General features: G+C 40.3%; 1 protein-coding gene across 1 annotated transcript in view; it reads left to right on the plus strand.

The window, feature by feature from the left end:
- wnt4 (wingless-type MMTV integration site family, member 4) overlaps positions 1-11064 on the plus strand; it is a 35392-nt gene extending 24328 nt beyond the window's left edge. The window contains exons 2-6 of the mRNA XM_046029310.1: positions 4728-4809; positions 6475-6628; positions 7035-7166; positions 7503-7645; positions 9185-11064. Of these exons, the coding sequence (XP_045885266.1) occupies positions 4728-4809; positions 6475-6628; positions 7035-7166; positions 7503-7645; positions 9185-9655 (982 nt within the window). The 3' untranslated portion in view covers positions 9656-11064. The remainder of the gene's footprint in view (positions 1-4727; positions 4810-6474; positions 6629-7034; positions 7167-7502; positions 7646-9184) is intronic.
- The last annotated feature ends 1839 nt before the right edge of the window (positions 11065-12903 follow it).

The raw sequence follows: 12903 nt of genomic DNA on the forward strand, positions 1-12903 counted from the left end.
AGCCAGCCCAGTCTCATCCCAGGGCTTCCGATACCAACGCTTTGTCAGGCTTTCTCAAAGAATTTTATTATTTATTGTTATTGTATTTGACGCCCTGGGATGACACCATGTTGGTGCAGCGGGTTTCGGTTTTGAAGTCAGTAGGCTACACTGAGCTGCCCGAGAGCAGTGTCTGTTGTGTTAATGCTAATATGTTGAATAATAACTAGCTTCACACAGTATATCATGCTTAAAAACTCTTCCTGCTTTCTGTCATAATATAAATATTTAAGTTAACAGTGTACGAGCAGTTTGCATTTAAATAGTCATGCTTGTTATCACACAAAAAAGACCAACTGCTCTTATTACATGTGGATGTGACTGATGAAATGTTTCAACCACAGAGGATCTTCCTCAGGTAAACATGAAGAAGTGAACATGTGTATTTAATAGGCAATAAATTATAAAACATCACACAAACTGTGTCTCCTAATTTGATTTGTTTGCCAAATCATAATTTAATATCAGAGACAACAAGAACATATTTTATATTTTTAAACAATCTTTACTTATTGGAGTTCTAACAGACTGTAATATTAATGCAATCTTTCGTAATCGTATTGGATCGATACACACTGTAAATATTGTCCCGGTGTATATGTAGCAGGTTATCTAATCAGGAGGTGATTTCTCGTAATTTTATCACAAAGAAAGACCATCTGATATAAATCTCTTCACATCCACATCAAATTAACGACTAGGGCGAAAAGACCCATTGTTTTCTATTTTTTATTTCTTAAGTTACTAGCTACTCTAGTAAATTTTTTAGTAAATACTTTTGTACTCTTTCTCAAGTAGTTATTTTGATGACCACTTTTACTTCTACTTGAGTACTTGTTTTTTTACTTGGTTTTCGGTTTCTCTACCCACCCCTGGGCGTGGAAATGTGGCTTGCTAGCGCCCCCTAAAAAGCAGCCCATGGAAAAAACTTGAACTAGGCTTGCCAAATCCCCTTCAAAACTGTCTAAGAAAAGACAATGATGATGCTATGTTGTGAAAATTGTCAGTTTTCATTTAATGGCATGCCTGGGAAGATTCCTGCTTCACCATGACACAAGAAGTTGTTGTAACTTCATGCATATTGCTTCTAAACTTCATATGTTTAATAGTCCCGCCCTGAATACATCTACTATGTTTAGCATTTTATAGGCTCCATACTTTAACAAACTCCTCTTACAGAATTAATCAAAGCTTTGCTGTGCAATCTCAAGGCATTGACAATGAAAAGTTGTGCTAACTGTGACTCCTTGTTTATAACATGTGGTATGGCGTTGAAGTTTGATGATTAGTCATAAAACAGGAAGTTGGTGAAACTTCAGTGTACATGCTCACAGCTGGGCCAAACTTTACATGATTTATAAGTGTCCCGCACTGAACACATCTGCATTCAAATATTCACTCAATATCATAGAACCACCTACTAGAAACAGAAAGTAAGCTTGGTATGACAATTAGTTTTATTTACATGAAATTTTTCTCAGTGTAGTCCACACTTGATGTCCAGCTCCACATAGGGGACACAGGAATTGGCATCCAAAGCGCCTCACAATTCAGAGCCACGTTTCCTGACGTCAAGCCACTGCGCTGTGGTCAGCTGATGACTCCAATATTCACTCTCTTTTAGCTTAGGTTTTGGTCTTAACTAACTCCTGATGGAAATATCAGGCTCAGGCAAGCTGCTAAATGCTCCACTATTTTTCACCAGCTACCGTGGTGGGTAGCATACAGTGCTTGTCATATTTTTTTTTTTCGCAGTGAGCTAAACAATACTAAATACTCTGTAGAGCTGAAGGTAAGAGTTGAGTTAAAATATTCTGTGTGTTCTTCACGACAATTGACCCCTCACACATAGTTATTTTAATACATTATTGATATAGAAATATTGATTATTTCAGGTTTAAGCTAAATATTGGGGATTCATGACACAAAAACATTGTACTCTTATTGAATATGGGGGTCTTGGTGGTACTACTGAGGAAACTGAGTCGCTGTTATGAGAGAGTGAGATCACCCCTGAGAGTGAACGTGATGTGAATGTGGATGAGATGTGGTGGAGTAGCAGAGAGCGGGGTTATCACAGCGATGAGTGCTACATACTGACGCTGGAGGGGAAGAGTTAAAAAGGCCGTCAAGGAGACAGAGAGAGAAAGAGAGAAAGATTATCTGAACTGTTGAGAAGCAGATTAGAGACGGAATGGAGAGGAGGAGCTGTTTGACCTCTGGAAGGATGACATACTAATTATACTAACACATTAACAAATACTACTAAACATAATGCACTAATGCTAAACTTGTAGTACTACTACTTCTTGTTAGTGATCTGACAGCAGGATTCTCTGCAGTCTGGATCTGTGCCACAGCTTGATTGAGACGAGCTAACTGGGCTTTACAGAGGTATGTGTGGTCTTAGGAACTCATAACCCAAGACTCATAGAACAAGCTTAAGAAAGCTTAAGGAAAAACGTGTCTACTTATACAGAATGATAGCCTAAAAGTAATTTTTTGGGAATTTGCCTTTGTTAAGGGCTATTGTCCACTGGATGGAGTAGCCTGCAAATACTGAATTTTTGAAAAGTTTGGATATCACAATGCATTTGTTGTTTTCCCTTCAAGACTGTGCTTTTCTTTAATGTCCCTGAAAGGAATTTCAGGAAATACACTGATTTACTTTCTTAAATAAAGATAAATGTCAGTGGCTGTTCATTTAAGGATGTAGCATAATGAAGACTAGAAGCAGGGGGAAACAGCTGGCCAGGCTCTGTTTAAAACACATCTATCAGCCCCTCTAAATTTCACCAACTGATACACTGAATAATGATTGTTTAATCAAAGTAATAAAAAAAGGACAATTTTGTGTATTTTTAATGTTGTCGACTAATTGGAAGATCAGCGGTTTGATCCCCTGCTCCACCCACTGGGTATGTCGAAGTGTCCTTGGGCAAGATAATGAACCCCAAATTGCTCCCAAATTAGTGTGCATGAATGAGAATTAGTTTCAGCCTCCGCCATCAGTGTGAGAATGAATCAGTTAATGTTGACATGTGTAAAGCGCTTCAGTGGCCGGTAGACTATAAAGGCGCTATATAAGCTACATAAATCAGTCCATTTACTTTTTGAAACAGCCAGGCTAGTTTCTGGCTGGCTAAATACTTCCTTATTCCACTGCTGTACTCAACGCAGACATGACAATAGTATTGATCTTCTCATTTAATTCTGCAAAAGAATGTGGAACAATTTAATTTTAAAAACAATATTAATGCTGTTGTTTAATATTGTGTTCTGTTAATTCAGGAGCATAAATAAGACATTTGAGAGCATGAATTACTCATTTGTGTGTAAAAATTAGTTTTCTTTCTCATGACACCTGCCTTGCTCCCAAAAAAACATGTGGAATGTCAACAAAATAGTTTCTTTGAATCGAGTGTCTTCAAATTTGATCTTTTTGTGCATTCGTTGAAGATGTCCAAGGAAGGACTTGAAGACATTTCGTCCATCATCTATCCATCAGATGATCCATATCGCTGGTTCGGACAGCATTGTAAGTAACTTACTTACAATGCTGTCCTTTTGTCACTTTCCAGGAAACTAAACAAACATTCTCTTCGGGCCTCAGAGAAAGATGCCAACTTTTGGTGGTTCAGGCTTGGCCTCGGGCGCCATCAGCCAGGAGCACTAATGAACCAGGCGTATCGATCAACTTGACAAACAACCCAACAGAGATTAAATAGAGTTTCTTTACCAGTCAGTCAGAACTGAAGAAGTCTGTCAGATGATGGACGAAAGGTCTTCAAGTATCTTCAACCGAGTCCAGTTGCTATTCATTTTAACCTTCCTTGGATAACTATGACCTGGACATGGTTTTCACACAAGAGAGCAGGCTTCGTTTTGTCTGTGAAACCAGTAGTCAAAGTTGGCTTTAAGGAAGCAGTTATTTTAACCCAAACCATGATCTTTTCCTAAATCTTACCAATTAGTTTTGGTTCCTAATCCGTTACCATCACCTGAAAATGTTTCTTAGCATGTTTCACTTTGAAAGTCTAACCGGATGGTATATTTATTATTGCTATCTTGATTGCAGAATGTGAATGCAAACGTGACAGTGGACCTGCATGTGTAAAACACGCTTTGGCATGATAGTGGGCTGCTCTGAGAGAGACACTGCCAGCATATGAGAAAGCCTATTTCCTATTTCTGTAAGGTGCAGCTGCGACTAGAGATACGAGACTGAAGTGAGGTGAGGTGGAAATGTGAGGGTCAGGCCATCCAGACTGATGCCATTTTCTCACACATCTTAGATTGTGTGTGCGTATGCACTATATCTGCCTGACCTGTCTGGCCGGGAGGTGGTGTGTATGATAAGCTACTTTCCCTCCTCTCAGTTTCTTCACAACCAGACATTTGTCCAAAACATTCCCTCAACGTGAGAATCAACCCTCTATACACAGGCTCTGCTTCATCATGTTGTCAAACTCAATCAGCCCTGGTTTGAAGGGGAACATTTGCTGACAGAGGCTATGTATTGTATTCGCCACATGTTACTTTGGTACAGTTATTATCTTGCTGGTATCTCATCTTATACCATTTTAATAGATTCTCCTCTTTCAACTTCTTCTCCTGGATGTTCCTTTGCGACCTCCATGTTATTTCAGGCCACCTATTGAACACTTAATGTGTTTTTTTTCTGACAGGTACCTGGCCAAGCTGTCATCAGTTGGAAGCATCAGAGATGAGGACACATGCGAGAGGTTACAAGGCCTCATCCAGAGACAGGTACACACCTCTACTTACTGAAAATGACTTAAAATCCTAACTATATACACAACTTCATAACTTGTGCGACACAAACATGAATGAATTACAAATGCACCTAAGTGAAGCTAATTAAGTGGAGGCTTTTAATCAATAATTAGAAGCATCTGCGTTAAGTACAGTAAGTAAGTAACTGTCATTGTAGTCTTTAGTGTTTTGGAAGTGGTGCACCTGGTACCTTCTACCTAACCACAGCAGGGAGAAAAAACTGTGGTTCTAATATCCTTTAGGTACCTCCTATTGAAATCAATTTTTTTTTATATACTAGTGCAGGGCTTCTTACAGGGGCCGATGTGATGCCTCCCTACACTTTTTAGTTCAAAATGAGTGTCTTACACTGGTTTCACCTACAGCATTAGTAACATACCATTAATAACCCTGAAACAACACAAGAACAGCGGAGATACTGCAGCAAGCGTACTCCGCCCTTGCAATTGCAGAGTGGAGGGGCTCACGCTGTAGGTAGTTTATTAAAAGATTTTTTCTTTGAATTCTGAACGTGTGTCGAAATTGCACCAAATGCTACATTGCACTCCCTTGGGTCTGCAGCAATACACCCGCCATGTGTGAGGCCGATCCAAATGCATACAAACACACAGAGCTTAATGCCTGTATAAGAGCGATAGCGCCACTTCTGTGGAGGTAAATCTATCTCAGTATCATTGTCAATGCACAGACTATGAGTCACAAATGTATATAGCTATTTGTAAACACAAAACACGATCTTCAAATAAATTTGACATCCACAAACAAACACATCATGATCCATAAATAGAAATCAGTGACTTGAACGTGAAAACCAGAATTTGAATGAATGCAAATCATTTGTCTGCACATGAGGGTCATACAACAGTATGACACAAATCAGTGTCAAAATGATTTGCAGACAAATGCAAAGTCATTGACAAATAAACTGTGATCCTCAAATACAGATTTAGCACTTTGCACAGATCTCTTTCTTACCCATGTCTTAAAACAGTAGTTGAAAATACAAGTTAGACTGTGTTTGTTTGCAAATTATGAAGAGCACATTTGTATGTGTAGATACAACAGCAAAACTCATGTAACAAATGTAAAACAATTTACAAATAGGATATGACCCTTACACAGAGACAAATCCTTTTGCATTCATTCAAGTTCTGGTTTAAGTACTGAGCGCAAGTCACTGATTTCTATTTGTATATTATGATGTGTTTGTCGATTTTAAATCTATTTGTAGATTGTGTTTTCTGTTAAAAAATTGTAAGACATATTTGTGACTAAGTCTGCATTTACAATGGTATTGAGGTCGATTTACCCCAATACAAATTATAACAGAAATGATCATTGCAATTTATATATAAATTATATAATATTGGACACTATTTAGTATGATGTCATTATATAGACGGACCTACTGCTATACTTTTCACTTTCTGCAGTATTTTTCTGGCATAATTTATGTTAGAATATGGTAACCAGCAGCAAATAAAATGTTATGTTCTCAGTTATATAAGTTGTTCCTTTGTGCCAACCAGCCCCATCATGGGGTTGCATTTGACAAATGCCCCACAAATGCACTTGGTATTTTGATAGTATGTGTACTGTGTTTATAGGTGACAAAGCTCTTGTGTGTCTCTGCTCCAGGTTCAGATTTGTAAGCGTAGTGTGGAGGTGATGGATGCAGTGCGTCATGGAGCCCAGCTGGCTATAGATGAGTGTCAGTTCCAGTTTCGCACTCGTCGATGGAACTGCTCCACTTTGGAGACCATGCCTGTGTTTGGCAAAGTGGTCACCCAGGGTAATATTATACACTGCAGTGATTCCTGTCACTATCAGCCTGCAATCATCTGAACACAGAAGAGAAACACTTATGACAGACAGCACTAAAGCTGACTGACAGTAAAAACAAGCTTATCAGTTAAGATTTCTACTAGGATACATTTAAATAACTTTGATTCCAAAGCTGATATGCTGATATTCATGCTTTTGTAAAATATTGTGACATTTTTCTACTTGCTTCCATTTGTATTGGCTTAACCAGCTCCTGCATTTTAACATCTGGGCTTCTTCCCTTGGACTGCAACACACTCTTTATCTTTATACACATATATTTTGCCATTCATGATGAAAAGGTCTTTTCAGTTACATAATGAAACAATGTAACTGTGTGTGTCTGTGTTTGTGTTTCTCTATGTGTATGTTAGGCACCCGTGAGGCAGCCTTTGTGTATGCCATCTCAGCAGCCAGTGTGGCGTTTGCGGTCACAAGGGCCTGCAGCAGCGGAGAGCTGGAAAAATGCGGCTGTGACCACAATGTACATGGAGTCAGTCCAGAGGGTACGTCTCTCACTCTCTTTCACACAAACACACACACACACGTGCATAGTTGCAAAGGAAACAGTAGGGCCAACTGATCCAGTACGTGTTAATGCAATGATTTTACTAAATAACTAAATAATGTGACAGTTTGAATTTTAAGTATGCAATCTTATCTCCTATAGTCACATTTTTTTACAATATGAACACTTGTCACACATTACTACAATTAACCATCAATAGTGAAATACTGAAATGTGCAAAATAGTGTTCAAGCGTAGTATTTATGCATATATCATGTTTAAAGGGCAATGACACAAAAGCACCTCCTGTCTCTATCTTAATATCTTGTCTTAGGGTTCCAATGGTCGGGCTGCAGTGATAACATTGCATATGGGGTGGCCTTTTCTCAGTCCTTTGTGGACGTGAGAGAAAGGAGTAAAGGCCAGTCATCCAGTCGGGCTCTCATGAACCTGCACAACAACGAGGCTGGCCGGAAGGTGACTCCCTCCCCTTGATTTTAAATGTGAATTAAGTCTATGTAGAACACTGCACTTATTTTTTCTGAACTACCTTTGCATTCCCTCGCAATACGTTATGTGAAACATCGCAATACTTTTTAGCAGTAGCTCACAAATACATTTGAAATATCACTTTTATTCGTGAACCCTAGGAACAATTAGTATGTTGGTCCAGGCCAATTTAGGGAAACTCTGCATATACTACAGAAAGGAGAGATGATGTGACACTTACATGATGCGTTAATTGGTCATTGCTCCTTTTGAAAGGCGGAGCTTCGACAGTATACAGCCATTGGCTGTGACCAGAGCTGCAGCTGCTCTGCCTGGTTGTGCTGGTTGAAGCTATAGCTGTGAATTTGGTTATTGTCCAGACTATGGCTGCATTTGTGATTGAATCTATACTGTTATGGATATGGCTAAAATATCTATATTGAGACTATTCTTGACTGTTCCTATTAACATTAACCAAGAACACATTGTTAAGCCACATGGGGTTATTTAGTGCCTCTATCAGAAATGACCAACACACCAAAGGAGTTGAGGAAAACAGTAGCTTCAATACAATGCTCAACTTTACAGCAGTAGTAATGAACATGTTGACAGCCTGGTACAAAAAGCGGTTTTAGTCTCTAAAGCAAATTTCTTACTTATTTAAATTATATTAAGGCTTAAAATTGCATGCATAATGCAACTGCATTATTACTGCCCACCTCAGCTCCAGCTCTTTGGCTAATTCTGGGTTAACCAGAGACAGGCACTGCCAAGATGGCGATGTGTGGGGCCACCGGGAGCCATCCGCATTGCTTTACAATCGCTTTATAATAGTAACCCACACTTGGGATCTCACAAGGTTGGTGACAAAAACTGATTTTTTGATTGTTTCCGGTGCTCAGGTTCTGAAGGGTCCCTGCTATATACTCTTGCCTTTCTTCTTTGTCTTGAATAAATATCAGCCTGAGGAATGTATTGCTTCAACACTAAGGTCCAATCAACACTGATTGAATATCCACATAAAATGTGTCCAATCTTCCCTATAATGTGAGGGAATGCAAAATGTATTACAAGAATGCAAAACTTTTCGCAAGATAAAGTAAGGGAATTTCAGGAAAAAAAGGCCAACAGTTACCTTTAGGGAGCTCCGCATTTTAGTGTCTGAGGAAGATGTTTTCTAAAGTTGAGATATGGTTTAGGAAATGAGATTAGTTTATTTAAAAGGATGATGACAAAGGTTGCTGCATGCTAACATATGCAGCTGACAGTTTACAACAAGAGAACAAAGAAGTATGTCAAGTCTCTCAGCAGTCAAGTCAAAATCAAATCCCAATCTTAAATTTCCGTGACTCAAATTTGACCCTGTCTTCAGCTCTGGTAGCAGTAGAAAATGTTTTTGTATTAGTTACTGTAAGCACAAACAGATTGTTTTATTAATAGATGCTGCTATCCACAGCAGCTAGTCTTTATAGGAGAATATGCATTGTTATGCATTGCCTAACCAAAGGTTCTTTGGCATCTCTGCAGGCCATCCTATCTCACATGCGTGTGGAGTGCAAATGTCACGGTGTGTCAGGCTCCTGTGAGGTAAAAACCTGCTGGAAAGCCATGCCGCCCTTCCGCAAGGTTGGCAACATCATCAAGGAGAAGTTTGACGGTGCCACAGAGGTGGAGCAGCGCAAGGTGGGCACCACCAAAGTCCTAGTGCCTCGAAACTCCCAGTTTAAACCTCACACAGAAGAAGATCTGGTCTACCTGGACCCCAGTCCAGATTTCTGCGACTATGACCCACGCTCCCCGGGTATGCTGGGCACAGTAGGCCGCCAGTGTAACAGAACCTCAAAGGCCATTGACGGCTGCGAGCTGATGTGCTGTGGCCGTGGCTTCCAGACACAGGAGGTGGAGTTGGTGGACAGATGCAGCTGTAAGTTCCACTGGTGCTGTTATGTCAAATGCAAACAGTGCCGCAAAATGGTGGAGATGCACACGTGCCGGTGATGGGAGTGGAGGGCACACAGGGCACTGCTGATGAACAAAACAAATGCCCCACACTCCTGCTCAATTACCATGGGAGCAAGTTGGATTTGTGAATCTCCCTCTGCTCTTCTCTTGCAAAAAAACACCCCACCATCCAACTACTGGTCAACGGAAAAAGAGAGTGGCTAAGAGGTCAAATGTCATCCTATTCATTTTATGTCATGGATATCAATAGATTATGCATGGAATTTCCTACAGTGCTACATAGTTTGTTTCTTCTCAAGTAGAGAGTTTCACTTTCTGTCTCCCTCCCTCATGCTCATATTTGCTTTGTCATCAATCCTTTGTATTTTTGTAATGTTTAACTTATTTGTTCAGACTGAGGAGATTGATGTGAGGTGGACCAAGGACTGGGCCCATGGGTGGACAGATGGGTGGGTGAGGTTAAGGGGTTGGGGTGGGGTCAAGAGGAGGGCTGTTTGCCCTCTGCCCTTGCTGCTGCTTTGGGGGCTTACTTGGAGTGCTGGATATGATAAAGGGAGATGCCGAGTCTGTCAGAGGACTGACTTGAACGACGAAGAGGAAGTTTCAATGATTTGCTTCATGTGTGTACATGTCTTTGTCGCGCTAGGTTGAGTTAAGTCATTTCTTTTGCCCCCTGCAATGCCCTGATGCTGCTCCACTCACACACACTCACTCTTTCTGTCAGAGGGAGGATGATGAAGAACAGGTGAAAGCCACTGTCAGCTTCTTACAATCTTTTTTGTGGGCCTGCAGCACTGGAACGTGATGGGCATGAGACACACAAAACACACACATACTCAGCAAACATTGATCCAAAACAACACCTGTACTAATCCACAACTGCTACCTGCAACAGGAAACTAGAAACCTTATATCAAAACAGTTTCCAAATCAGGTTTTAAATAATTTGTTACCATTTCAGAACATCATATAGTGAAAATCTTGTGTGCTCATTTCGATTGATGTTTATCTTAGCCTCCTTATACGTGAAATAACACGCAAAAATCTGCATTCACTAGTAAGCACACACATACACAAAGGGGTCTGCCAGAGGGTTGCCAATCATGTTCACCATGCATGATGACTGAAGCACTTTCTCTCCAAGCGCACATAGAGCCCTCGCCCCACAGCAACAAACATCTGACCACATATTAAATTTTCCCAATACTCGTTTTACACACACACACACACACACACACGCACACACACACACGCACACGCACACGCACACGCACACACACACACACCACAGACAGACAGTTTCCCATGCCACTGTCAGGACTCTATTGTTGTCTTGTGCCACCACCATAAAGCCAAGCTTTTCCTATAATAACGTGCTGTCATTATAGAGACAAACTGTAGACCTGTAAAGACTTATACACTGAAGAAGACTATACTGCCTATGAATGTATGTTAATACGGAATATATGCTGTGTCAAAAATGGCTCTTGTCGCTTCTTTTAAAAGAAACTTTATGTCTGTGTGTTTGTTTATGTATGTGAGCGGGATTGCCACAAAACCAAAGCTGCCCAGAAGGAAAGAAAGAACGTGAGAGGACAGAAAGATGGAAAGTGAAAGGGAGTAGATCCTATTCCACCACCAAGCCCTGAGACACACACACACACATACATACACACAAACACACACATGCACAGACCTGCTGACAGACATACACATATTTCAATAAAATTGTCCATTTCCCGTGTCTTTCAGCTGCGTTATTATGTGGCTGGTGTGCACCATGCAGCATTGTGTGTGTGTGTGTGTGTATGTGTGTGTGTGTGTGCCTTTTGTGTGAGGCACATTACACCCCGAGGTCCTTCCTTCCACCCCTGATACCTATAAACATAATTTATGCACCATATATTACTGCATACAGTATAGATAGGTGAATGTGTTTCCCGTGGTGCTGGGGACCTGGTAGTCAGGATTTTGGAAGAACCAGAGCAGCCACTCAGGTTTCAGCGACCCCCTAATTGGGTTTGGGCTGAAGAGGGAACAGAGGCAGGAACACCAGGCTAGAACAGGGATTACAGTGAAATGCAGACCACATGGCATAAGCTTTTTCCCTCCTTCTGTCTCTATCAATATCATACTGCAGTCGTCGCAGTACTACTAGTAGTCCAGCTTTCTTGCTCTTTCTCCTGCAATATCTTTGGCTGTTCCAGTCCGCTACCCCTCTGCAGAAATTGTAACCCTAACCACTCTCGGTCTGCAACAGGGTGGATCTGTCCTTCATTAAGCCACCATGATGGCCTAGATGAGGTGGGTTGTGGTGCCCACGCTGACGAGGAATGTCTGTGGGCTTGTGTGTGTGCTCAGTCTATGTACAGTGAGGCAGTCAGTCAGTCAGAGAACTCCTATGCCTTTTGTGGTTTGCTGTGGTTGTGGTGAGACAAGAGACAAGAGGCTGACAGTAGGGTTTTACCACTTAGTGTATGTAAGAGTTGCTATTTATCACGACGACGATCTGTTTACACAGTCTCGTCATGAGGACCTCACTCACAGTATGGGGACGAAAAAACTGGAGGTGCCTGTGTGGTTTTTAGCTTTGGCCCATTTGGCAAGATTACCAGCCAGAGTGTGAAGGGGCCACAGGGTTTCAAGAGCAAACATAATTTTTAAAGGTAGTGATCAAGAAGGTGGTTTATTAGCAGGAGGAGTCAGCCAAGGAGACCCTAATTAAGCCAATCCAAGGTAGGTAATATTGTCTTTACTTTCTTGCTATATACATTATTTGTGTAATAAAAAGATAACCAATATTAGCTCTAATTAGCGACAGAAGCTAAGTGTAACTAGCGCATTAACAATATTTTACAGACAATGTTTTTAAGTTTTTCCAGGCAGCTAGTGTTTGTTAAATTGTCATGGATTTCTGCATGTTTAGGAGTTTATACCAACTGAAAAATCGTGGGTAACACTTTATAATAACCACACACTATAAAGCATTAGTTAAGTATTTGTAAATACAGAATTCATCATTTAAAAAGCATTGTTCCTACATTATTACACATTAGTAAGTCAGTTATAAACAGTTCTAAATGTTTTATTCTTTATTAACTACACATTTTGAAGCATTAGTTAAGTAGTAAAGTCTTTATGCATCATTTGTAAAGCATTGTTCTTCTTGTTAATACACATTAGTAAGTAATTTATAATAATTTACAACATAGTTGTACATGTTGCATTCTATATTAATAAGCCCCTCTATCATGTGCTTAATGATTATATAGTGGGTTTACCAT

The sequence above is a fragment of the Micropterus dolomieu genome, linkage group LG18, assembly GCF_021292245.1.
Source record: "Micropterus dolomieu isolate WLL.071019.BEF.003 ecotype Adirondacks linkage group LG18, ASM2129224v1, whole genome shotgun sequence".
Lineage (NCBI taxonomy): Eukaryota > Metazoa > Chordata > Actinopteri > Centrarchiformes > Centrarchidae > Micropterus > Micropterus dolomieu.